This window comes from Ovis canadensis, chromosome 13, assembly GCF_042477335.2.
Source record: "Ovis canadensis isolate MfBH-ARS-UI-01 breed Bighorn chromosome 13, ARS-UI_OviCan_v2, whole genome shotgun sequence".
In the NCBI taxonomy this organism is placed as follows: Eukaryota; Metazoa; Chordata; class Mammalia; order Artiodactyla; family Bovidae; genus Ovis; species Ovis canadensis.
The window spans coordinates 25,485,413-25,512,336 of record NC_091257.1 but is presented as its reverse complement, the minus strand read 5'-3'; the positions used below and the strand labels follow the sequence as shown (position 1 = coordinate 25,512,336).

The 26,924-nt window shown below is 45.3% G+C and overlaps 1 protein-coding gene and 1 pseudogene across 7 annotated transcripts in view; both read left to right on the top strand.

Annotated features, from left to right (window-relative positions):
* Nucleotides 1-26,924, top strand: part of KIF16B (kinesin family member 16B) — a 302,672-nt gene that overhangs the window by 39,309 nt on the left and 236,439 nt on the right. For all 7 annotated transcript variants that reach the window (XR_011248056.1, XM_069547100.1, XM_069547098.1 and 4 more), the window contains exons 3-10: nucleotides 3,196-3,309; nucleotides 10,909-11,025; nucleotides 13,161-13,258; nucleotides 13,968-14,077; nucleotides 21,594-21,736; nucleotides 23,951-24,119; nucleotides 24,321-24,452; nucleotides 25,556-25,731. Coding sequence is in view for 6 of the 7 variants with exons in the window: in XM_069547100.1 (XP_069403201.1) it covers nucleotides 3,196-3,309; nucleotides 10,909-11,025; nucleotides 13,161-13,258; nucleotides 13,968-14,077; nucleotides 21,594-21,736; nucleotides 23,951-24,119; nucleotides 24,321-24,452; nucleotides 25,556-25,731 (1,059 nt within the window). In the remaining variant the exon portion in view is untranslated. The remainder of the gene's footprint in view (nucleotides 1-3,195; nucleotides 3,310-10,908; nucleotides 11,026-13,160; nucleotides 13,259-13,967; nucleotides 14,078-21,593; nucleotides 21,737-23,950; nucleotides 24,120-24,320; nucleotides 24,453-25,555; nucleotides 25,732-26,924) is intronic.
* On the top strand, nucleotides 17,801-20,908 carry LOC138417295 (Krueppel-like factor 4 pseudogene; annotated as a pseudogene).

The following is a 26,924-nucleotide window of genomic DNA, read 5'->3' as shown; positions in this document are numbered from 1 at the left end:
TGTTACGGAATCTCATTTTCCTTGATTACTCTGTTGCTTTTTGAGTTTGCAAACATTGCTTTGTTTGATACAACCGCAATAGGTGCCTGGAGTTTTAAACATTTTAATAATAAGAACCTTAAAATTCTTTCTTTTTTACAGCTTATAGTACACACAGTGTTGTTGTTGAGTCGCTCAGTTGTGTCCGACTCTGTGATCCCACGGACTGCAGCATGCCGGGATCCCCTGTCCTTCACCATCTCCTGGAGTTTGTTCACATTCATGCCCATTGAATCAATGATACCATCCAACTATCCTATCCTTTGTCACCCCCTTCTCCTGCCCTCAATCCTTCTCAGCATCAGGGTGTTTTCCAATGAGTTGGCTCTTTGCATCAGGTAGGCAAAGTATTGGAGCTTCAGCATCAGTCCTTCCAATGGATATTCAGGACTGATTTCCTTCAGGATTGACTGATTTAATCTCCTTGCTGTGCAAGGGACTCTCAAGAGTCTTCTCCAGCACCACAGTTCACAAATATCAATTCCTTGGCGCTCAGCCTTCTTTATGGTCCAGCCCTCACATCTGTACATGGCTACTGGAAAAACCATAGCTTTGACTAGATAGACCTTTTTCAGCAAAGTGATGTCTCTGCTTTTTAATACACTGTCTAGGTTTGTCATAGCTTTTCTTCCAAGGAGCAAGCATCTTTTGATTTCATGGCTGCGGTCACTATCTGTAGTGATTTTGGAGCCCAAGAAAACAAAGTCTGTCTCTGTTTATATTTTCCCCCCATCTATTTGCCATGTAATGTTGGGACCGGATGCCATGATCTTCGCTTTTTTGACTGTTGAGTTTTAAACCAGCTTTTTCACTCTCCTCTTTCACTTTCAACAAGAGGCTCTTTAGTTTCTCTTCACTTTCTGCCATAACGGTGGTGTCATCTGCATATCTCTCCCAGCAATCTTGATTCCAGCTTGTGCTTCATCCAGCCTGGCATTTCACATGATGTACTCTGCATATAAGTTAAATAAATAGGATGACAGTATACAGCCTTGACGTACTCCTTTCCCAATTTTGAACCAGTTCATTGTTCCATTTAAGGTTCTAATTGTTTCTTTTTGACCTGCATACAGATTTCTCAGGAGACAAGTAAGGCTGTCTAAGAATTATCCAGTTTGTTAATGATCCACACAGTCAACAGCTTTAGTGTAGTCAATGAAGCAAAAAATAGGTATTTTTCTGGAATTCCCTTGCTTTGTCTGTGATCCAGCAGATATTGGCAATTTGATCTCTGGTTCCTTTGCCTTTCTAAAGCCAGCTTGTTCATCTGGAAGTTCTCGGTTCAGGTACTGCTGAAGCCTAGCTTGAAGGATTTTGAGCATTGCCTTGCTAACATGTGAAATGACTTCAATTGTGCCGTAGTTTGATCATTCTTCGGCATTGCCTTTCTTTGGGGTTGGAGTGAAAACTGACCTTTTCCAGTCCTGTGGCCATTGCTGAGTTTTCCAAATTTGCTAGCATATTGAGTGCAGCGCTTCAGCAGCATCATCTTTTAGGATTTAAAATAACTCAGAATTTCATCACCTCCACTAGCTTTGTTCGAAGTAATGCTTCTTAAGGCCCACTTGACTTCACATTCCGGGATGACTGACTCGAGGTGAGTGACCACACTGTCATGGTTATTTAGGTCATTAAGACATTTTTGTGTGATTCTTCTGTGTATTCTTGCCACCTCTTAATATCTTCTGTTTCTGTTAGGTCCGTACCGTTTCTGTTCTTTATTGTTCCCATTTTTGCATGGATTCCCTTGGTATCTCTAATTTTCGTGAAGAGATCTCTAGCATTTCCCATTGTATTGTTTTCCTCTATTTCTTTGCATTGTTCACTTAGGAAGGCTTTCTTATCTCTCCTTACCTTCTTTGGGACTCTGCATTCCGATGGGTGTATCTTTCCTTTTCTCCTTTGCCTTCCGGTTCTCTTCTCAGCTATTTGTAAGGCCTCCTCAGACAGACATTTTGCCTTTTTGCATTCCTTTTTCTTGGGGATGGTTTTGATCACCACCTCCTGTACTGTGTTATGAACCTCTGTATGGTTCTTCAGGCACTCTCTATCGGATCTAATCCCTTGAATCTATTTGTCACTTCCACTGTATAATCACATATACCTGAATGGGTTAATGGTTTTCCCTACGTTCTTCGGTTTAAGTCTGGATTTGGCAATGAGTTCGTGGTCTGAGGAGCAGTCAGCTCCCGGTCCTGTTTTTGTCGATTGTACGGAGCTTCTCCATCTTTGCCTGCAAAGACTATAATCAGTCTGATTTCCGTGTTGGTCATCTGGCGATATCCACGTGCAGAGTCTTTTCTTGTGCTGGAAGAGGGTGTTGCTGTGGCCCATGCGTTCTCTTGGTGAAACTGCCGTTCCCCTGCTTCCTATTTTTTTTCACTACAAGGCCACACTTGCTCATTACTCCAGGTGTCTCTTGAGTCCTACTTCTGCATTCCAGTCCCCTGTGATGAAGAGGGGACATCGTGTAGTCTCTGAATTATGCTGGCAAATATAATTCCGATTAGATTTACTTAGCGCATAGCCAGGGAGCTGTGTGAGGCATATGCAGATGTTTAAACATGATTTTTTTGTTCAGTTTTGGTATATAGCAAGATAGATCAGGTGTATGCAAACATACGCAATAGACTCGTAATACGATGTGTCCTGGGAGAGAGGCTCGTGTCTCAGAGGTGGGAGAAGTTACTTCTGGATGGAGTGCCAAGGGAAGCCTCATGGAAGAGGAGGCGTCTGACTTGGAGTTTTCAGTGGGGCCAGTAGATCACACGTCTGTTCTCACATTGTCATCTGTGTGAACAGCACCCCCTGGAGTTGTGCAGACTCTAACTTTGGCCGGAATGTCAGGCTCATATAAGGTAATCATGATGAAAAGTCCAGAAACGTTAGCCTTGGATCGTATTGTAGAGCACCTGAATGAGAGGCTGGGAGGAGTTATGTTTGCTTTCTTCTTCTTCATTGAGAAGGTGGTCAGGAGGAATTAAGTGGATTTGAGTCAGGGTATAAATAATGCACGTTGGTGATTGTTGTGAACTTTTTACACAGTTTTTTTTTTCCCCCTTGAATTGGGTGGATTACTTGTCAGCTAACAGTATTCTTTACATTATTATGGTTTTTTCTAGTTGCACTGTTATTACCACAATCTTCTCTCTCTAGATACCAGAAGGAGGGACTGGGGACTCAGGAAGAGAACGGACCAAGACCTTCACCTACGACTTTTCTTTTTATTCTGCTGATACAGAAAGTCCAGATTATGTTTCTCAAGAAATGGTATGATGTTTTCAAAAATCTCTATTTTGGTTTATTTTCATGTTGAGAAAAACATGCCTGCCCTAAAACTCTTTAAAACGTCTTGCTAATTTTTTTTTCCTGAAAATGATTTATATAAAATTAGTCTTTGCTAACTTAGCTTTTTGGTTGTTACATAGCACCATTTCTCTTAGGTCTGAGATAAATTCTATCCCCAAAAGGTGGAGTTTATTTGTCTCTTCTGAGCATGATCGTAATTTTTGTTTCAAAACTTGGCAGTGACTATTTGCAAGGAGTTTGCAAATAAAGCATTTTGAGGGGGACGTTTATAGACATACTTTATTTTACTGTGCTTTGCTTTATTATGCTTTGTAGATACTCTTTTTTATAAATTGAAGGTTGTGGCAACCTTGTGTCAAGTGAGTTTGTGTCATTTTTCCAACAGCATTTGTTCACTTGGTATCTCCGTGTCACGTTTTGGTAATTCTTGCAATATTTCAAACTTTTTCCAGTATTATATTTGACCAGAGATCTGTCATATTACTTTTGCAACAAGATGATGACTTGTTGAAGGCTCAGATGATGGTTAGTATTTTCTAGTAAGAAAATATTTTCAATTGAAGTAAGTATATTATTTTTTTAGAGATAGTGCTACTACACTTAATAGACTACAATACAATATAAACATAACTTTTATTTGCACAGGGAGCCAAAACATTTGTGAGCCTTGGTTTATTGCAGTTGTTGCTTTGTTGTGGTGATCTGAACTGGATCACAGTGTCTTTGAGGGCTGCCTGTGTGTACTGCTAAGCCTGGCAGATTACTCATTTGACCTTGAGTCCTACCCAGATGCAGAGCTTTAGGATGTAGGCTTCAAACCCAAGTCACATTTCCCCTTCTTGGGTGCACTATTATAGGTTCTAGAAAGAAGGATTCTAGAAAGAAAGATCGTTTTGCCCAGAATCTTTCTGGAACATAGAATGAAGATGCGGTTTGTCCAGGAAACCTGTGTTGTGGACTTTTGTGATCTGAAATGTGGACCTGACATTGGCGGAGAACAGACCCGAAGGCCCTCCAGGGGACCATCACGTGATGCCACGTCACGTGACCAGAAGGACTAGTGCATTTCCTTGGGTGGGACAATCAGGGTGTTAGAGCAAAGCGGGGTTCTGGGAAAGCACAGTGCTGTGGGAGAAACTGGTTGCATCTCTGGGCTTCTTCCTGGCTCGCTAACAGCTTCTTTGGAGATGTAGCTTCAGGTCTCCAGGTGTTAAATGGAGGGTATTAAGGGTGGTGCAAATGTAATTGCTGTTTTGGACCATGAATTTTAAATCATTGTAACGAGGCTCAAACACATTTTTATTAATCAAAATAAGAACCATTACAATCAACACATTTTTGCCAACAAGAGATAAGTTTGTTTATTCCTGTAGCTTAAAAATCTGTGGCTCAGGATTCAACAAACTCTTGGAAAGCATTTTCGCCTCCTGCTAGTTGTGGAAGCATTTTCCCTGCAAAAAAAAAGTCATTGAGATGCTCAAAGAAGTGGTAGTAAGTTGGTGAGAAGTCAGGTGAATGTGGCGGATGAGGCGGAGCTTTGTAGCTTAATTGTTTAACTTTTGAAGTGATGGTTATGTGACATGTGGTCAGGCATTGCCCTGGAAAAGAACTGGGCCTGTGCTGTCGCCCAGTGTCGAATGCAGGTGTTGTAGTTTTCAGTTCCTCTCATCTATTGCTGAGCATACTTCTCAGTTGTAATGGTTTTGCTGGGATTCAGAAAGCTGTAGTGGATCCGGTCGGCAGCAGACCACTGAACAGTGATCATGGCCTTTTTTTGGTATGAGTTTGGCTTTCGGAAGTACTTCGGAGCTTCATGGTCCAACCACTGAGCTGGTTGTTGTATAAAATACACTTTTCGTTGCACGTCCCAGTCTAATTGAGAAATAGTTCATTGTTGTTGTATAGAATAAGAGAAGACGATACTTCAGAACGAATTTTTTTTAGATTTGTGGTCGGCTCATGAGGCACCTGCTTACTGAGCTTTTTCACCTTCCTAAGTTTCTTCAAATGCTGAACGACTGAAGAATGGTTGATGTTGAGTTCTTTGTCAACTTCTCGTGTAGGTGTAAGAGGATCAGCTTTGATGATGGCTCTCAATTATCACTGTCAACTTCCAGTGGCTGGCCATTGCACTTCTCATCTTGAAGGCACTCCTTTGCAGAACTTCTTGAACCACCACCACACTGTATGTCCGTTAGCAGTTCCTGGGCCAAATGTGTTACTCATGTTGTGAGTTGTCGCTGGTCCTTTTGACCCATTTTGAACTTGAGTAAGGAAATCACTCAAATTTGCTTTTTGTCTAACATCATTTCCATAGTCTAAGATAAATATAAAATATACAGCAAGTAATAAATCATTAGCAAAAACATAAAGCGAGAAATGTGCATTAAAATGATGTATAACATAACTGCATTTATTTAAGAATGTATTCCGGCCAGCCTAGTAGAATTCCCAGCCTGGCTGTCCTACCCATGTGGCAGCATCTTGAAGTGGTATCCTCATCTAGTTTCTTGTCAGATGGTGTGTCCACGTGCTGGAATCTCAGCATTGCCTGAGGAAGTGTTAGAAATGCAGAATTCCAGGGGCTATTCCTGCTGAACCAAACTGCATTTTTAGAAGAGCCCCAGATGACGTGCATACTCCTTAATCTGAGAAATGTAGTTGGTCTAGAAATGTTTCGTGGAGACGGCTGTCTGAGGCAATGTAAGTGTTGGGTTAGAGTTAAGATGGGCTGTGAGTTTGGAGAAGTCGTTCCAAGGAAGGGCCTGGAGGGATTGTATCTGGAAGATGTCGGTTCACCATCAGGGAAACATAGACAGGGCAACGGGAGAAGGAGCGGGGGCTGTGAGCGGAGGGGAGGTGCCTGGCATGAGGGAGGCGCAGGGAGAGGAGGGGAACTGGTGTTGGGGAACGTGCCCCAGAGTCAGAAACAGTGCTGGATGCTCATGGCCGCTGCCTGTTTAAGCCCCTCAGGAGCCAAACGATGTCAACGGTAGCTCCAATTTTCTTGTCAGAGAAACTCAGGTTAAATAACTCAGTGTATTAGATCAAGTCCGTAGATCTAATCCACTGAATTGAAAGAAAGCGAAGTCGCTCAGTCGTGTCCAACTCTTTGCAAACCCATGGACTTTAACCTACCAGGCTCCTCTGTCCATGGGATTCTCCAGGCAAGAATACTGGAGTGGGTTGCCATTTCCTTCTCCGGGGGATCTTCCCAACCCAGGGATCGAACTCGGGTCGCCCGTGTTGCGGGCAAACGCTTTACCGTCTGAGCCATGAGGGAAGCCCGACTGGGCAGCGTAGAAATCCTAGGGCTGCTGTATAGGACGGAGGAGATGCCGCTGGAAGGCCTTAAGGGTATGGGAGAAAGGGTGGTGTGTTCTCAGTGGCAGGTGGACAGGGCCCCCCAGTTGAGTGAGTAAGTGGGCCAGCGAGGGAATGAAGATAACTTTGGTCCTGGGATTAGTGGACTTAACAATGTTGGTAGCTAGGAGTCTGGCGAAGAACAGAACGTTACAGCTAGTGGAATCCAGACGTGGGCTTTCGTGTAGGGATGGGGATGAGGTGACTGGTGTGAGGAGAGCTGGTTCTTTCCCCCTCCTTAGAGCGTCTTCACCAGAGGATGAAGGAAGTACCACAGAGGCTTCCCTCCTGACTTACACGGCTAGTGGCTGGCTTTCCCTGCCTGGAACCTGGGTTTGTGCCCCTAGGGACAGGGGCTGTGCTGAGGGAAAGCCCAGGCAGGGGAGTGGCGGCGTGGACAGCAGGGCCTGGCTCCCTGGAGGTGCTCAGCATGCGTTTGCTAACCGAGAAGCCTCGTCTGCGGTTGGTGGTCCATTTATGGGAACAGGTGACAGTTCCTGGATTCAGTGAGAGTTAAGGTCAGGGAAGCTGTAACAGGAGGCAAAAATACCTGCCCAGAGTTAAAAATAGACTATGAAGAGTTCTCAACTCAGGAGCACACTTCGCAGCTTCCAGTCTGAGCTTCAGATGTTTGGGTTCCTTGACTGTGAACAGTCTCAGGTTATTTATACTCACTTCAAAACTGATAAAACCTTTGAGATATGTGAGTGAATGCTGCTTTCTGCTAGAACCACATGTTAATAGAACCAGCAGAGATACAGGAAAATACCTATTTTTTGCATTTTTTCCCCCCCTGTTTTACTGAGAAGTAATTGACATACATCACCATGTCAGTTTAAGGTATACAGCATGGTGGTTTGCTTTATAAATGATGACCGCAGTAGGTTCAGCTGACATCCATTTTCTCATATAGACACAAGGAAAAGAAAAAAAAATTCTGCTTGTGATGACAACTCTTAAGATCTACTCTCTTAACAACTCTACTGTGTGCTGTGTGGCAGTGTTAACTGGAGTCACCCCTGTTTTATTTTTCGACCTTAATTTATTTCCCTAATAACTGCAGGGTTGTACCTCTCGTCCAGCTTCTTCCAGTTCTTGCTCTCCCTCCTTCCCACCTTTGTAACCACAAATCTGATCTCTTTTTCTATGATTTTGGCATTTTGGGGAAAACACCCAGTTTCTACTCTGTTCAAAAGGCAATCTCCCTCACCTCTGATTCTATTAGCTGGTGTTGTGTGGGCTCACGTTTTCATGCTGGCAGATCCTGCCCAGGAGCTGAGCTGACAGGTCACACACCTGCTGTAAACGGGGAAGATCACGAGCTTAGCGTACATGAGGTCACCCTTTGTCTTTTTCTTCTCTTTAAAAATGATTAAAATGTAAAGGCACCTTGAGACAGTATATCATGCCCGTTACTGTAGTACAAGTCAAATTTCCCATAATGTGAAACAAATTCCAAGTAAGAGGACGGTTAATATTTCTTCCTTCCAAATTAATTTTGAATTTAGAAAAAAAAATCAGTGAGCAGTTAAAAGTCCATACTCATCTTGATTAAAGACCATTTAAGTAATGTCTGGTTTTCTTAATGGTTCTTCCAGCTCCAAAGGGAGCCTCTGCTCTCAGGCTTGCCTGTTCCTTGATTCGACCCCAGAGAAACTTGAGACTTAAAATCTCCCCCTTGACAGCTGGATGGAGAGTCTTTTGTTTGCACGGTGCCCCCCTGTGGGCAGTTGCCCTCCAGCGAGGCCCTGCAGTGCCTCCCTTTGCTCTGGAATCAGCTTTACAGCCTCTTAGACAAGCGTGGCGGGTCTCTGGGTCCCTGGCCAGGAGGGCAGCCCGTCAGCCTGTCCAGCGGCCCCTCCTTCCCCACCTCAGTTGGTCGACAAGTCCTTGGTGGGAGCTGCCATGGGGAGCCTGTTTCCCTGACGGGGGCCCTGAGGTGTGGGCACTGTCCTGTTGATTCTCTGGGTCCCCAGCCATTTGGAGCTGAGACAGGGCCAGGCCTGCATCTCAGCCTCTTGGGGCCTGCGTTTCTCTGTGCCAGTTGTAGGGTCCTGTCCACCAGCCCCTGCCCTACCCCCAGGCCCCCTGAGTCAGGTGGAATGCCAGCTGAGTAGATTTCTAGAGAATAAAAGAAGAGTAAAGTGGCGGGTGTGGATTTTAACCCAAGGGAAGAATTCCATCTTGAAAACTTTGGGGTTTGTTTTTTATTACTGCTATTATTTTGGCCACACCCTGCAGCATGTGGGTCTGAGATGCCTGCCCAGCAATGGAACCCAGGCCCCCTTCGGGGGAAGCGTGGAGTCTTAGCCACTGGAGCACCAGGGAAGTCCCTGGGGTTTGGTTTAAATACGGTCTTTTCCGTGACTTTGTTCTAGCCCCAGACAGAAGTATGAGAGAGCATTCCTTTACTCTTGGGGAAGCTTTTGGAAGGCTGTTCTTCCTCCCCACTGCACCCTGTGAGGTGTCAGAAATGATCACCTGCCATTTGTTTTCTTGTCTGATCAGGAAGGATTAAATAAATATTTATGATTTTCTTCCTATTCTGTATATGGTGGTGAAAACCAGCCTCTCAGATGGTTAGTCTGGAGCCCAGAGTCCCTGTGGGATTCCTGGTTCTGCTTCTTCACGGCGGTGTGGGTGTGGATGTGTGTGGAGGGGGTGAGGGAAGGCCTTCCGCGTGGGCTCGGGCCTCCAGGCCGATGCTGAGCGGCGTGCGGCCAGGGGCTGGGGAGGTGGCGGTGGATCCCAGCCCCGCGGCCGCCGCCGGCCCGCCGCCTCGCCTCTCCCCCTGGACAGCGGGCCCGGTGGCCTGCTTGCCCCAAGGGTGGGTCACGAGTACAGCTGAAGGTGGAGTTAGTCATCCAGCTGTGAGAAAAAGATGAGAAAATGCCAGCTCCTAAAGCGGAAGTGGGTGAAACTGAAGTCAGAGTGAGGAGGGTGATGAGAGGTCCTCCGTGGAGACGGCTTGGTTGAAGGCGTAGGCTGGACACCTCTGACTGAGGAGACGAAGCCTGAACAGGAGGGCGGGACGCTGGGGCCGGAGGCGTCCTGGCTGAAGGCCCGACCGTGTTGGTAGCGGGGCGCTTACCTGGGGAGGGGGGAGCAGGGGGCTGGTGGTCATCAGGCCGTCTGGGGTGGGGTCTCCCCGGAGGGCCCAGATCCCCACAGGGAGGCGGTGTTTCTAGAGTCGGCTCGCTCGGCATTGCTCCCGGAGACTCCGCTCTCCTGCGGGGCTGATGTGGATCCTGCCCCGGCCTGTGTGCATCCCACACCTCTTCTGCTCTGAGAACCTGATCGCACCCCACTGTCTGCTGTCTCTTCAGCTGCTGGTGTGGCTTGTTTTTGGAGGAGGGAGGTGTTCTTTGTGCCCTTGGTGTCCTGGTCCGAGAGGCCAGGAGGCAACCCGGAAGGCAGGTGGGGGTTAGAAAGCTTTGGCTGGCCCCCTCCCTCGCCGGGGTAAGTAGGATGACCAGGCATCTCGGTCTGCTTCCTTCCCATTGATCATGTAGGTCAAACATTTGGCCTTCACTCCCTTCCGCTCCCCAGAGCATCCCACTGCAGTGGTGGGGTGCAGTGGACATGGACTCAGGACTGTGGGCACCGTGCCAGGCCCCACAAAGCTCATCTTCCTGGGAAAATATCCAAAGAGGGAAAATCGCCTGGACTCTGACTCGATGGAGCCCATCATCCCAGCCTCACCTGTACCCACCTGTCACTCAGCTCGTGAGAGCCTCTGGAGACTGACTGTATCCTTAAAATGATGGCGTTGATTTGGCACGGTTTGAGCCATAACTTCTAGCTGCTATGACTTTCAGGTTTTGAATATTTGGTTTCTGGAAGCTCTGGTATAGAGTGAATCACTTTATAAGTTTATTTACTCCTGAGATGGTAAATCATCATGGTTTAAAATCGTCTCTGCTTCTGTACATGATTGTCACTTTGCCTTGTTTGCCTTTTTATATTTTAGGAATCTTTTGTTAAGTAGGAAAAAGGGTGAGATTGCTTTTTGCTTTGTTAAGAAGTTTCTTTCTGATTAAAAACTGGAGTACACATATTCTGTTGTTAACAGCTCTTTGGTGATTTTTTTACATGGTGTAGTATTCAAGAATACTGTCAGCACTGAACGGGCTTCTGTTAAAATCCATGGTAATTATATCTTCTTGTTTTTTTGTTTTTTTTTTTTTTTGCTTCCAGGTTTTCAAAACCCTTGGCACAGATGTCGTGAAGTCTGCGTTCGAAGGTTATAATGCTTGTGTCTTTGCATATGGGCAGACCGGATCAGGAAAGTCATACACTATGATGGGAGACTCTGTACGTTACTTACACTGTGTGGGAAGCAAATTTCTCATTTTCTCTTTGGACTGATGAGAGTGTCCCTTTTGTCTGCGTGGTTGGTACTAAACATGCTTTTTGTGTTTTCATCATTCTTTAATAGTACGGTAAAACTCAGTAATAAGTGGGATGAAATTTCCTCAGAGATTTTAAAATTAGAAATAATTTTAAGTTTATAAGCATGAATAATGGATGGGAGTCTCAGTTCATTTTCCGTTTTTAAAGGCTTTATAGTCTTATAAAAAAAAGTGTGCTGTGCCCTCAAGTAATTTATTCTTCTTTTCTGCCAACCCAACAGTTTGAATAAAATTATTGAACTCTTCTTTTTAAAATTATTCAAAACATTTTTGCCCAAGAAAAATGTAAAAAAAGAATCTCCTTGGTGGAAGGGTACTGCATAAATCCAGTGAATACAGAAAAAGTGTTAGATATTACATGGGTTATATAGAGTCCACACAGTTATAAACATAGTGTGTAGAGTTTAGTAGTCATGCTATTTAAATTAAGGACGTTAAAATTACACTTGCCCCAAAATAGGCGGCAGAGGAGGAGCTGGGAGTGACTGCAGAACCTTATCCCGTCCTGTGTTTTCTCCAGACCTGGGCGGTGCGAGTGTGTTTCACTTTCCTCATGTCATGGTTTGGAAAACTGTTCACTGACTCTGAGAGTCGAGGACCTAGCAGAGCATGGCTGGGCTTCCTGCCGGCAGGCTCAGAGGTGGCCCAAATGCTGCGGGTTCGGTGGTTCGTGGGAGAAGTAATGCATTAAAGGAGGGTAGGTCTTTCTGGATGAAAGCCTTTCAGCCCATGTGTCGTGGCGCCTTAAACCCAGGCGTCTTCTTTGCAGCAGAAGTAAACGCAGTGCTGCGAGTCCTCCGTCCTGAGAAGTAGGGACAAGGAAGAGAAGAGCCGAGGAGTTCAAGAGTTTCACGTTTCCTTTCACCGTTACTCCACCCTTCCTCTTTCCTGCTGTGCTTTGGGAAAAAGGCCTTCTCTAAAAATGAAATTTATGGGACTTCCCCAGTGGTCCAGTGGTTAAGACTCTGAGCTTCCACTGTAGTGGACATGGGTGTGATTCCTGGTCAGGGAACTAGGATGCCACATGCCATGTGTGGCCAAAAAATAGAAAAAAAATTTTTTTTTTTTTGCTTGTTGATTTCCTCTTAGCTAGTTTATGTAGGTTCAGCATTTATAAAGCACTCACAAGTTACAGCTGTTTTCTCTGACCTTACAATTGAGTACCATTTGAGTATTCTGTCTTTATTTTTTAAAGTAAGAACAAAAAATGTGGTGAAAGGGCCAATTTTTCTTTTACAAGAATTGGTACTGATTTAATGGTGTAAAGGAAAAAAAGTTCTCCTAAACCTTGTGATGAGATATATACATAAACGTGTGTGTGTGTATATATATATGTGTGTATATGTCTTTTTTTTGGGGGGGGAATGTGAAATTAGGTGCAAGTAGAGAGAGATTTCAGAAGAAAATATTGAAACCTCAGAGTCTGGCCCCCTAACAAGAGCATTTTTCCTTGTCCTTGGTACCATTCTGAAACTCGTCCAGCTTGTCATTGCCGACCGAAACATGACTACTATAATTATACCCACGTCACATAAGTAATGTGATGTATTGAAACCTTTCTGCCGAGGGAGGCCAGGGCAGGAATTAGTGCATCACAGTCTGTATGTTTCAGTGTGCTCATCAGCTCCTTTGTAGGACAAACAGCTTCTTTGAGGACTTCCTAAGGTTTCTGCCCAGTGTGTATTTCAGCTTTTTTTGTCCTTTGACCAGATCAAATTTTTTAACATTTGTTTTACAGCAGTAGACTCTCTGGTTTGAGAGCTAGAGAATACATCTTATATTTGCAAGCCGCGATTTAGCTGATTGACAGCTGACAGCTGTCTATTACTATGGTCCCAGCATGTAGAAATTAGAAGGCTCAATCCTCTTATTTCAGAGGCTAGGAAGTAGCCCTGGGAGGGGTGAGTGGTGAGCCCAGGTCCCTGGGGTGGGCCTCTGGGCCCCCGGAGTCTCAGTCCACCCCAGCCCATTGCAGATGCAGCCATCAGGTGCTTTTATTTCAAGTTACAGCTGAGGCACCCCTCTTTCCCACTGCAGGGCGATTCTGGCTTAATACCCCGGATCTGCGGAGGGCTCTTCAGTCAGATAAACGAAACCACCAGATGGGATGAGGCGTCTTTTCGAACTGAAGTCAGGTAGGGCTTGTGGCCCGAGGGAGTGTGTGTGAGCTTGATTCAAGGCATGAGGAATGGACCTTTGCATCCCTGAGAGGAGAGTCTGCCTTTCCCCATCTTGCGCTGTGCTGGTTGGAAGTCAAGCTCAAAGCACAAATGTGTTCAGTGACCTCCTTGAGTACCATGTGGATGAGGGCTTTGGAGGTTAGTGGAGGTAACCCAGCCTGGTCTGAAACTAATGTATGATGCTCATCTCAAATGCAGTGAGCTTTTCACCTTTCAGTGTGTGCCCACTTGCCTTATTCTTTTATTTGAATAAGGTTTGTGTTATTCTTTATGTTGGTTGGATCGCTGTCATTCTGAGCTTTAAATAAATCTGGGCGGCTGAGGTGTTTCCCCGTCCCCCGAACTTAAACCTGTGTGGAGAGGCAATTTGGTCAGTGGTTTGGGGGCAGGTATGGCAATCAGGGTATTCTCCTGGCTGCCTGAGCTCTTGGAGGCTGTGAGGCCTCAGACAGGCTGTTTAAATCACCCCAAGCCTCTACTGCTCAGTGTGTAAGACGAGGAAGATAGTACCTACCTTTGAGCTATTGTAGGGATTAAAGGAAATAATCCTCGTAAAGTGCTGTACCTGACACATAGTTACCTCCCATAAACGTATGCTGCTGCTGCTGTTGTTATTAGTGCCTGAAGTAATTTTACTGAATTCAGCTCTGTTTGACCTTTCTAGCTACTTAGAAATTTATAATGAACGTGTGAGAGATCTGCTTAGGCGGAAGTCATCCAAAACCTTCAACCTAAGAGTCCGTGAGCATCCAAAGGAGGGGCCTTACGTGGAAGGTAAGAGCGAGTGTCTTCACAGCTCTGTTCTTCTTGGGAATTGTTACTAAGAATAATAGTTTCAGAGGAAAGCAAAGGAAGGATAATGGTGACATTTGAAACATTTAATTTTGGAGTTTAATTGTAGTAAAAATTACACGGGCTGCCACTGAACGCTCGGGCTTCCCAGGTGGTGCTAAAGAAACCCCCTCTCAATGCAGGAGACATAAGAGACGCAGGGTTTGATCCCCGGGTTGGGAAGATTGCTTGGAGGAGGGCACGGCCACCCACTCCAGTATTCTTGCTTGGAGAATCCCGTGGACAGAGGAGCCTGGCGGGCTGCCATCTATAGAGTCTGTATAGAGTCCGACTGTACAGTCTGTAGAGTCCGACACAACTGAAGCAACTTAACACGCCACTGCGCTCTATTCATTTAATGTGCTTCTACTTTACTGGCCATTTGCTGATTTTACGGGGCTTGCCAATAGATCGAGTCTGCCTTTAAGAACTCTAGAAGCTTATTTTCCAAAGTTCTCAGGCAAGATAAGCAACTCTATAGCCTCTTTAAATGGCGTTGCATTTCAGGGGTGTGTTTTTTCTCATCTTAACAGTAACAAGACTGTAGGGTGATTCTGAGACCTCTCACCTTTGGGAAGAGTGTTTGAAGTTCCCGTGCTGTGTTCTCAGCCTTTGTGTTGGGATACGTTCGTCGGGTCATGGTCCATTGGGAGGACTGTCCCACGGAGTGATGGGTAAAGGACTGGCTCCTGCAAACTGTTTCAAAAACAGGCTGGATGGAAGGCTGTCCTTAGAATAGTGAGCTCTGCACACCCCTCTGTGTGTGGCAGCTGAGGTGAGGCCGGAGACTAGGAATCGCACACAGACAGGCTCTCTTATTGTGGTGGTGTCCTTCCTGCGTGTTTCGTTGGAGGCAAGGCTGAGAGCTGGTCATGGATTCAAAGATTTTTCTACTTCTGTTGTCTTTTTCACCTGGAAAACCAGGTGTGCTAACAGCACTCCACCTGCATTTTAGTAAATTTTTGATTGAACTTTTGTGTTTCATGCCCACAGCAAGGTGAGTAACTATATTTGTTCCATGGAGTGTGGGATAAATACTATCGTTAACAGTTTTTGGCCTAACTGCCTTTTCCCTTTAACTGTCTTATCAAATGTTAAGACATACTATAGAGCTGGGTTTTTGGAGAGACAGGTTAATCAAGCAGGGTAAAAATCCAGAATCTACTGTCAATACTTAATGGGGATTTAGTTTCTACTAAATCTGCTATTCAAACACTGGGGAATATGGGTTATTAAGTTGTCTGGGAGGAAAAAAAAAAAAAAAAGAAAATTGGTACCAGAGCTCAGCTTTTATACTAAAGTAAATGGCAGATGGAGCAAAGATTTAAATGTAAAAAGTGACATAATGATTGCAAGAAACCCTGGATAATTTTTTTCTGGAAATTTAGAGAAAGGAGGGCTTTTAAAATATTTTTCTTAAAATCCAGAAGCCATGAAATAAAAGTGTTAAATTTGAAATGCTGAAACAAAACAAAAAATGAACTTTATACTTGGTAGAAACACCATAGGCAAAGTGAAGAAACAACTTACAAGGCGGAGAGGATATTTTCAATTCAAGTTTCAGACAAAGGACTTGTTTTCCTAATATATAAGGAGCTCCTGTAAATTATGGACAGCTCCGCTACCAAGGAGAAAAATGAACAAAGGATGTGACTAGGTTGTTCACAGAAATATTGATGATTTTTAATCAGTATTAAAAAAAATTAATTTACAATGTTATGCTAATTTCTGCTATACAGCAGATTCAGTTATACATTTATACATGTGTGTGTATGTGTATATATATATACACACACACATACATTTTAAAAATACTCTTTTCCATTATGGTTGATAATAGGATATTGAATATAGTCCTATGTGCTATACAGGAGGACCTTGTTGTTTATCCCTTCTATATATAATAGCTGACATCTGCTGACCTCAGCCTCCAACTCCATTCCTCCCACAACCCCTCACCCTTGGCAACCCCAGTCCTTGGTCCCTGTCTATGACTCTGTTTCTATTTAATGGATAGGTTCATTTGTGCCATATTTTAGACTCCACATAGGAGTGATACCATATGGTATTTGTCTTTTTCTTTCTGACTTAATTCACTTGGGATGATGGTCTCTAGTTGGATCCATGTTGCTGCACATGGCATTGATTGCTCCTTTTTTAATGGTGTGCATATACACACGTGTGTATATATGTATGTAGCTCACACCGTGCTTTACCCCTTCATCTGTAGATGGGTGTCGAGGCTGTTTCCATGTCTCAGCTACTGTAAATAGTGCTGCTGTAAGCATAGCGGTGCATGTATCTTGTCTGGCTGTACGTCTAGGGATGGAATTGCTGGATCATACGTAATTCTACTTACAGTTTATTGATGAACCTTTATACTGTTTCCCCAGTGGCTGCACCAACTTACATTGCCACCAGCAGTGTAGGAGGGTTCCCTTTGCTCCATATCCTCTCCAGCATTTATCTGTAGATTTTTAAAATGATGGCCATTCTGACCAGGGGTGAGGGAGTACCCTGTAGTTTTGATTTGCACTTATCTAGTAATGTTGAGTATTTTTTCATTTGTCTGTTGGCCACCTGGAAATATGCGTGACTTTTAAATGAAGGAAAGAAAGAGTGACCTCACTAATAATCAGAGGAAAGCAGAATAAAAATTCTTTGAGATAGCTTCTGTTGTCCCCAGCAGCTGTAAGGAACCTGACTGGGACAGTGTTGGGAGACAGGCAGTCTTATGCATTGTTACTGTTGTGTGTAAATTGCCGTCTATGGAGGACAGTTTTGCAGTATCCATCAACATTTTGTATATGCTTCAGTCTAGAAATTCCACCTCTTAAGAATTTCAGTTCAGTTCAGTCCTTTAGTTGTGTCCGACTCTTTGCAACCCCATGGACTGCAGCACACCAGGCCTCCCTGTCCATCACGAACTCCCAGAGTCTACCCAAACTCATGTTCATTGAGTCCGTGATGCCATCCAACCATCTCATCCTCTGTCATCCCCTTCTCCTGCCTTCAATCTTTCCCAACATCAGGGTCTTTTCAAATGAGTCAGCTCTTCGCATCAGGTGGCCAAAATACTTTGAGTTTCAGCTTTAACATCAGTCCTTCCAAAGAACACCCAGGACTGATTTCCCTTAGGATGGACAGGTTGGATCTCCTTGCAGTCCAACACAGTTCAAAAGCATCAATTCTGGGCTCAGCCCTCTTTATAGTCCAACTCTCACATCCATACGTGACCACTGGAAAAACCGTAGCCTTGACTAGACGGTATTCTAGGGCAATTCCCTGGCCTGAGAGAGCGAGCACGGCTGTGGGCGCACGGTGGGCAGAGGTGGTGGCGGGCCAAGTGCCCTTTCCCGCCCCTCTGGCCCCCCTGACCCCCGCTTGCTTGCGTCCACGTGCCCTGCGCAGCCCCCTTGACCCCGTGCCTCGCGCCGCTGCTCGGGCCGCAGACCCGCGCCCCCACGGCCAGCCTCACCTGGCCTCGCCGGCCACAGCCTCCGCACCCACGTGAGGGACGCTGCTGAGTTGCAGAGTGCAACCTGGTCAGCGGCCCTGCTTAACGCGCTTTGCTGATTGTCCATTTTTATGAGTTTACAACTTTTCTAAGAACTTTTGTTTACAAAGCAACTTTTATTTTAAAGGCATCTCCCTTTTTGTATTTAATACAAAGTAGGAGGATGTCGGGCAATTTGCGGTTTGGTTTTGGGTTCGTTTCTAAATTTTTTCCTCTTCTTTGACTTTGGGGTTCGGATACTCCTACTGCTTCGGACTCCCGAGGACCTTTTGGGCCCCCACGTTAATGAGCCACCTGGCGAGTCCGATGTGGCCGCCAGTGAAGCGGCGCTCACGTCCCTCCCCACGTTCGCATCCGGCCCGGCGGGAAGGACAAAGTGCCCCCGAATGACCGCTGGGAGGAGGAGCTCCCCCACATGAAGCGGCTTCCCCGGTGCTTCCCGGCTGCCCCTATGACCTGGTGGTGGCGACCGCGGCCACCGACCTGGAGAGTGGCGGAGTTTGCAGCCGCAGCCCGGCCCTCTTGCTCTGGAGGGAGGCGGGGGAGTTCAGTGATCTCCTGGACCTGGACCTGGACCTTGTCCTCTCCAGCTTGCTGTCGCATTAGGAGCCCGTGGCCGCCATGCTGTCCTGGTAAGCATCAGCCTCGTCCTCGCTCTCCCCGTGGAGCAGCGGCCCCGTCAGCGCGCCCTCCACCTGCAGCCTCAGTGATCTATCTGGGCGGGGGTGACCTGGGCGCAGCCGCCTCTGCAGCCGGGAGTCTGCACCCGCTCCGACGGCTCCCTTCAACCCGGCAACCTCAGTGACGTAAGCCCCTCTGGCGGCTTCGTGGCCAAGCTTCTGCGGCCCGAATTGGACCTGGTGTGCGTTCCGCCGCAGCTGCCACGTGGTGGACTGACGGGCACGTTCGCCTGAGTGCCCCTGGCAGCGAGTACTGCGGCCCTTGGTTATCAGCGTTCGCACAGGCAGCCTGGATGGCAGCCACTCGGTGGTGGTGGGCCCTACAGCGGCAGGCCACTGCGCATGTGCCCGAAGATCAAGCGGGAGGCTGTTTCCTCGTGCACCGTCGGTCGGCCCCTCTAGGCCCGCTTGGGCACTGGACCTCCTCTCAGCAGTGGCTCCCGGCTGCCTGTGCACGACTTTCCCCTGGGGCGGCGGGGCCACCCCGACCCTGGGTGCCGAGGAACTGCTGAGCAGCCCAGACTGTCATCCTGCCCTGCTGCTCCCCGCGGGCTTCCATCCTCACCCGGGGCCCCAACCACCCTCCCTTCCTGTCCAACCAGATGCAGACGCAGGCCCCACCGTGCCATGACCAAGCGTGTGCCAGCCGGTTCCTGCGTGCCAGAGGAGCCCAAGCCAAAGAGGAGGAGAAGGTCATGGCCCCGGAGAAGGACAGCCTCTCACACTTGTGACTATGCAGCTGCGGCTAAACCTGCATGGAGAGTTATCTCCAGGCGCACCTGCGAGCCCCGCACAGGTGCGAGACCTTACCACTGTGACTGGGATGGTCGGGGGATGAAGTTTGTCTGCTCAGATGAACTGACCAGGCACTATGGCAGACAAACTGGGCAGTGTCAGAAGTGCGACCGGGCATTCTTGAGGTTGGACCACCTCGCCTCACACATGAAGAGGCACCTTTAGATCCCCAGACAGTGGATGGGACCCACGCTGCCAGAAGAGAATTCAGCATTTTCTACCTTTCACACTGTCTGCCTTGTGAGGGGAGGAACCCAGCTAGAAAGCACTACAATCATCTTCAAGTTCCCAAGGAGTGAACTTGTGAATGGAAAATCAGGAGACACAGGAAGCCAAAAGACAAACTCAAAAAAACCCAAAAAAACAGATGGATGTGTGCCTGGATCTTCTAGCATTCCAATTCTAAATCCAACTTGAATATATATTTCTGGACTTATGACACGTCAAGGGGGTGACTGGAAGTTGTGGATATCAGGGTATAAATTAGATCTGAAAGTTGGGGGGAGGGAAGACCAGAACCCCTTGAATTGCTTTGATGCAATATAAACATAAAGATCACACTGTATTCTATTTGCCTTCTAAAAGCCATTATGATGATCCCAGAAGAAGAGGAAGAAATCCAGGTACAGAAAATGGTGTTTAATAGCCTAAATGATGGTTCTCGGTAAGTCTTGGTTCTAAAGGTACCAAATGAGGCCAAAGTTCTCAAACTGCTGCTTGCTTTGACAAGGAAAATCTGTTTTTGTCTTCTGATCTACATTTATGACCTAACTCCACTAAATACATCTGGTTTACTTTAATCTTTTATATAGTCTGTTACGCATTGTGGTTTCAGATGTGCAATAATGTGTACAATGGTTTATTCCCAAGTATGCCTTAAGCAGAACAAATGCTTTTTTCTATATAGTTCCTTGCCTTAATAAATATGTAATATAAATTTAAGCAAACTTCCATTTTGTATATTTGTAAATTACAAAGTAAAAAAAATGAACATTTTGTGGAGTTTGTATTTTGCATACTCAAGGTGAGAACTAAGTTTTAAATAAATGTATAATATCTGAAAAAAAAAGAATTTCTTCTGCAGAATTATTCACATATTCATAGAAACTTGTGTATAAGATTGTTTGTAGCAGCATTGCTTGTATTGAAAGCAAACTCTCAACAATGTCATCTCAGTAGGAGACTGTTAAATTGGCTCTGATACGTACATACAGTCTAGTGCTAGTACAGTCTAGTGCTCTGCAGCCGTAGAAATGAATGAGGGATCACTTTGATACACAGAATTCTTCAATGTATTTTACATGGAAAAAAGCAAGATGCACACATGGTATGCTACCATGTGTAAAAGGGGGAAAAAGATGGTTTAATATTTACGTAATGGCCTGGCCACCTCATGCAAAGAGTTGACTTATTGGAAAAGACCCTGATGCTGGGAGGGATTGGGGGCAGGGGGAGAAGGGGACAACAGAGGATGAGATGGCTGGATGGCATCACTGACTCAATGGACATGAGTTTGAGTGAACTCTGGGAGTTGGTAATGGACAGGGAGGCCTGGCGTACTGTGATTCATGGGGTCGCAAGGAGTCGGACACGACTGAGCGACTGAACTGAACTGAATGGCCTGTATACATATGGCTTATTTCTAGAAAGTTTTGGAAAAAGTAAGAATGTTGAGTTGCTTGACAGGAAAGTGTGGGGTAGGTTATCAGATGGTGGAGGGGAAAGACCCCTGAACAGTGTACTTTTTGTAGTTTTTGACTATGAAAGCATATGAATGTTTCTCAAAAAGATGAATGAAAAGTTTCTTTAAAAAGGATTTTAAAGAATGTGGTCATGTTTTGCCTGGAGGTAGTGTTTGCATTTTCCCTGAGTGTGATTAGGGCTAATGATGTTGACAGCGATATCTCACGGTTATCCTGAATACCGTATGCAATATCAAGAAAGATGACTGAGGCTCAGTGAAGTTAAATGACTTCTTCATAACCATGTGAGTCCACTGGTCAGCCAGCGAGCTGGGACTGGACACGAGGCAGTCAGCTCCTGAGTCTGCATTAGAAACCACCGCAGGTTTGCACAGGTTTGCACAGGAGCTGGGCCTGGACCCGAGGCAGTCAGCTCCTGAGTCTGTATTAGAATCCACTGTAGGTTTGCACACGAGCGGATGTGTGTGTGCTCAGTTGTGTCTGACTCTTTGTGGCCCCATGGACTGTAGCCCGCCAGGCTCCTCTGTCCATGGGATTTCCCAGGCAAGAATTGTGGAGTATTGTTGCAGTTTCCTTCTCCAGGGGATCTTCCCCACCCAGGAATTGAACCCTCGTCTCCTGCATTGGCAAACGGATTTTTAACCACTGTGCCATTTGGGAAGCCCACAGATTTGTACAGTCATGTATTATTTTGTAGAAATACCTATCTTCTTCCCTCTACTATCTGTTGGGGAGATTTCTTCACCCCTCTCTTTTTTTTTCAGATTTATCCAAACATTTAGTGCAGAATTACGGTGATGTCGAAGAGCTTATGGAGGCAGGAAACATCAACCGGACCACCGCCGCCACTGGGATGAATGACGTCAGCAGCCGGTCTCACGCCATCTTCACCATCAAGTTCACGCAGGTGAGGGCCGTCGCCCCGCCCCCGAGGGCGTCACGCGCTCATCAGCGCCGGCTGCGGACTGGTCTGTGCTGAGCCGGGCGCCTCAGAGGCGCCCCACTGCTGTTTTCTTGTTCTTTAGACCTGAACATGTGGAGAAGGCAATGGCACCCCACTCCAGTACTCTTGCCTGGAAAATCCCATGGACGGAGGAGCCTGGTCGGCTGCAGTCCATGGGGTCGCGGAGAGTTGGACATGACTGAGCGACTTCACTTTCACTTTTCACTTTCACGAATTGGAGAAGGAAATGGCAACCCACTTCAGTGTTCTTGCCTGGAGAATCCCAGGGACGGGGGAGCCTGGTGGGCTGCCGTCTATGGGGCCGCACAGAGTTGGACACGACTGAAGCAACTTAGCAGTTGGCAGACCTGAACATGAGCTGCGTGATGGTTTCTCTGCAGTTGCAAACACGCTCATTTGAAATGTAGCCTGATGAAGACCTCTAAGACATATTTAGCAGGCTTCTGCCCTGTTCTCCACATTAAAAAAAAAAAGGTGCTCTGTGTTTAATTAAGCCAGAGTTTTCATTGTTGCACGCTTTGTGGTAGATAATGGGTTGCCAGACAGAGCAGCTGGAGGCCAGGGTGAGGAACTCATCACCCCGAGTGGTCTAAGGTGGGTGGTCCTGTGTGGCTTCATGGAACTCACCCCACAATGCTAATTGTGATCATTAAAATGATATTAAAGGACAAGTGATGTTTTTAAGTATTAATGTTCTGATCTGGAGGTGGAGAGTGTTTAGAACACAGGTGGAAATGACTGGGAAATAATGTTAACACCGAGGCCAGTGAAACCAATGAGCCCGAAAGTGTCGGGGGAGTCTGGCCTGTGTTAACCATTATGCATGTCAGGTAGAAAGACTTAGCATAATTCATGAGGGGGATCAGAGAGCAAAGAAGATGAAAAAATTCTCCAGGGTCAATTGGAACAACTCCTGATAAATTCTCCAGAAATGTATCTTTTATTACGTTTGCTGGTTTTTCTCCTGTTTTCTGGTTAATGTGGATTAGGATGTGGCCATCCCTAGTTCCTAAGAGGCTTGCTTTTGTAGCAAAATGCAGTAACTTCTTCTTGGCATTTTGGTTCAGACTGTAAAACATGGGTTAAAAGTCTTGGGAAAGTAAGATTTTGGTAGAATTCGGAATCAAAGAATACAGTATTTAAGATTTTCGCTATTTTATAATTGTGAAACAAATTGTATTTTAACATCAAATAATGGTTGGATGATCTTTCACATAATTGTCTGTTTATCATATTTTGGAAAGCCATTATGCTTGTCTTGTTCAAGATTTTAGGTGAGAGCAAAACTAATTATTTGTTTACTTATATTTTTCTTTATGGAATGAGTGCCCCTCAGGGTCTAGCTTCCTTCTCCCTTCAGCCCTTGTTGAATGACTGAGTGATTTGGATAATGGAATTGGTGGTTCTTCAGAAAGTTTAAGACTCACATATGGTCGGCTTCTATTGTGTCCAGTATAATTATTGTGAACAGGAAGAAGCCCAATGAAACAACAAAATTAAGAAAAAATGTACCCTGAGAGATCACAGTGAGGAGTGGGAAATAATTAGAACTTGTATTGGTGGTTTAGTTGATAAGTCATGTCTGACTCTTGTGACCCCATGGACAGTAGCCTGCCAAGCTCCTTTGTCCGTGAGATTCTCTAGGCAAGAATACTGGAGTGGGTTGCCATTTTCTTTTCCAGAGGATCTCTCTGACCCGGGGATCAAACCCAGGTCTCCTGCATTGTAGGCAGATTCTTTACCAACTGAGCTATGAGGGAAGCCCTTGAACTTGTGTTATAAACACAGAAACATATGTGGTAGCCTGGATGGGAGGGGAGTTTGGGGGAGAATGGAGCCATGTGTATGTATGGCTGAGTTGCTCTGATGTGCACCTGAGATTATCACAGCATTATTAATTGCCTATATTCTGATATAAAATAAAAGAGTTAAAAAAAGAGAGTCAACCAAAAGTAATTTGATTGCTAAATATGTTGCCAGTCCAATGCTAGTTATCAATGAGGATGTGAAAGATTTTTGTTTCTGTTAAATAATAATCTAGTTGGGGAGAGAAGATTAATAAATATGAATGACACAGAAGAAAAACAAACACACAGTGTTATGTAAATATTGGCGTTCTGTATACCTCTTCCATTTTGCATTTTTATTTCACCATAGGCAAAATTTGATTCTGAAATGCCTTCAGAAACCGTGAGTAAGATCCACTTGGTCGATCTTGCTGGAAGTGAGCGGGCGGACGCCACTGGTGCCACCGGGGTCCGGCTGAAGGAAGGGGGCAACATCAACAAGTCCCTCGTGACGCTGGGAAACGTCATTTCTGCCTTAGGTAGGTTCACACTTGTCTCCTGCCTGCTTTTGCTCTCGGTGCTCCATAGTGGCATGAAGAGCTTAGGTTTAATGCTTGTGTTACAAACTAGAGTAATAGCGTCAAGGTTTTTTGAAGCCAGATTCAAGAGGAAAAAAACCAAAAAAGCCTTTAATAATTGTCGTTGCCTTCCCCCACCTTTTCTTTTCTTTCTCCCTGCAGCTGATTTATCTCAGGATGCAGCTAACCCTCTCGTAAAGAAGAAGCAAGTTTTTGTGCCTTACAGGGATTCTGTTTTGACTTGGTTGTTGAAAGACAGCCTCGGCGGAAACTCTAAAACTATCATGATAGCCAGTAAGAATTTTTCTTTTTTTTTTCTTATCAACATACAGTGTTTCATGTGAATTGATTGTGGCTATTTTAAGTTTAAAGTATTTCATTAGGAAGTAGCACCTCTTTAAAAAAAAAAACTTTTCTATTTTGAAGAAAAGTACTTACTGTGGTCCAGTATGGTATTATTGACTCTTTTCCCCTCTTCCTGGTTACATTAACTTGCTGTTTTTTTGGTTATGCAAACTGACGTCCATGCAGGATGATCCTCAGTTGTGCTTATAGGACAGAAACTTCCAACTCTGCCAACTCTAGACATAAACTGGAAATAACCCAACTTTATTTTTCTATTTAAAAGCAGAAAATAAGGATTTTAAGATTAAGAATTGAGAGGAAAAAGTTTGATATATATGATAACAATAATATACATCTATATTTTCACTAATTAACAGGAAGAAGCAGAACAGAAGGGAAAACATGCAAGGGGGAGATGACTGTTGAGAATTTCCCTTCCAGCTGCCCCCCGCCTTTTCTTGTCTCCATGTCTCCTCCTGCCCGAGCCATGCAGTCCCTGTGGAGGCCAGGGGTCTTCCCAGGGGTGTGCACCCCAGATGCAATTGTGTAGTCCCTTTAGCTCTCAAGTTTGTTGGGGTTGAGGTGGGGATGTGATCAACCAAAGCTTTGGGAGGAAGAGGGTTAGCCGATCTACAGACTCTTTACAAAAGTTATCACACTCTGGGTTTTCATAGGTGGTAGGTTTTGCCAGAACTCTTTTAAAAGGATTTAAATTTCTGCTTTATCTTGAGAAGTGTAAATAGGCTTGAAATCCTCTCTTTATATGTTCAACAGAGGAAACTCCCTAAGTGGCAATGGAGTGTTTCCAGTCTCGTTTTAGATTTGGTTAGATGGCTGATTCTAAACTTAAGAAGAGTGAAATGGCATTTAATTTGGCATAGTGAGCACCTTTCCTATGAGTCCCAGATAATTTGTAATATTCACGACTGCAGTAATGAATATTTAGTCTATCCAGCGACCTGGGGTTAATCTGACTTTTAAATTACAAACCAACTTTGTGTTAAATGAAACAGAGTGCTGGATAAATTATTTTTTGAATTCATTCTTCACAGCCATTTCACCTGCTGATGTCAATTATGGAGAAACCCTAAGTACTCTTCGCTATGCAAATAGAGCCAAAAACATCATCAACAAGCCTACCATTAACGAGGACGCCAACGTCAAGCTCATCCGTGAACTGCGCGCCGAGATAGCCAGGCTGAAGACGCTGCTTGCCCAGGGGAATCAGGTTGGCTCTTTTCTGAGAATTACCAGTAGTTTTCTTTGAGTAATGGCATCTATTTCTGGATCTTAATGAGACATTCATCTCGGGAGTCGTATTGACTCGAGTAAATAAGTGCTAAGTAAAGCTTTGAGTGAGTTAGCCCGGTCTCTCCTTAATATCACCCTCCCGTTGGCCTTCAAATTCATTATATGCTCTGTGCTTAAGATTTTATCCACTAAACCCGAGATGATTAACTACCTAATAGTTATCAATTATGGATGGAAATTTAGCATGCAGTAGGATTAGCAGCATAATCTCCATTAGTGGAAGGAAATTGAGGTGCTTGGAGCAATGTTTAAAATTCTACCGAAGCATTTTATGACTTGAAGATGTATTTTAACAGAATGAGAGACTCATATGAGCCCCTTTCTGAGTCTCTGTTTGGTACTGCTCCTTACAGCAATGGTTATAGTGATGAGGGGTCCTGAGACATCCCTGTGGCCTGGCTGAGGTGAGGTGCCTGGGCCCCCACGTGATGGCGGAAACAGCCTCCCTTCAGGATCCTTTGGGGTTTTTGTGAAGCAGCCTTGTCCTTTTCACTGTAACCTTCTGCATGGTGTGTGTACCAGGCTACGTTCTGTGATCACAGTGTGATCCGTGCTGGTTGGTTTAGACACAGTCATGAGAGAAAGTCAGGATCACTTTTTAAAACACTAGAGTTAAAGTGGAGTTGGAAATAAAGAGGGACTTACCTGGTGGTTGAGTAATTGAGACTGTGCTTCCAAAGCAGTGGGCATGGGTTCGGTCCCTGGTTGGGGAACTAAGATCCTACATGCTGCATGACATGGCCAAGAAAAACAAAACAAGACAAAACAAAACAAGATACATTTTCCCCATTTCCTAACTCATGAATGGATGTCTGAAGTGTATCATTAAAAAAAAAAAAGAACCCAGCTTTCCTTCAAATGCACAGAGCTGTCTTCAGAGCAGCTTTCCCTCCAGGAGCATGGGGAAGCCGTTGGCATCCTGTGAGCAGTTTGATTCATGAGACTCAACAGGCCAAGAGCCTCACAGAGTTTCCCGCGTCCTGAAAGCCCCAAGAGTTGCTGTCCTCTAAACTGGGGGACTGGAGTGGGCTGGGAGCTGATCTCTGCACCTAAAAATAGCTCCACATAATTGTACTCTTTTTTTTTTTAAATCTTTTGGCTGTGCTGCTT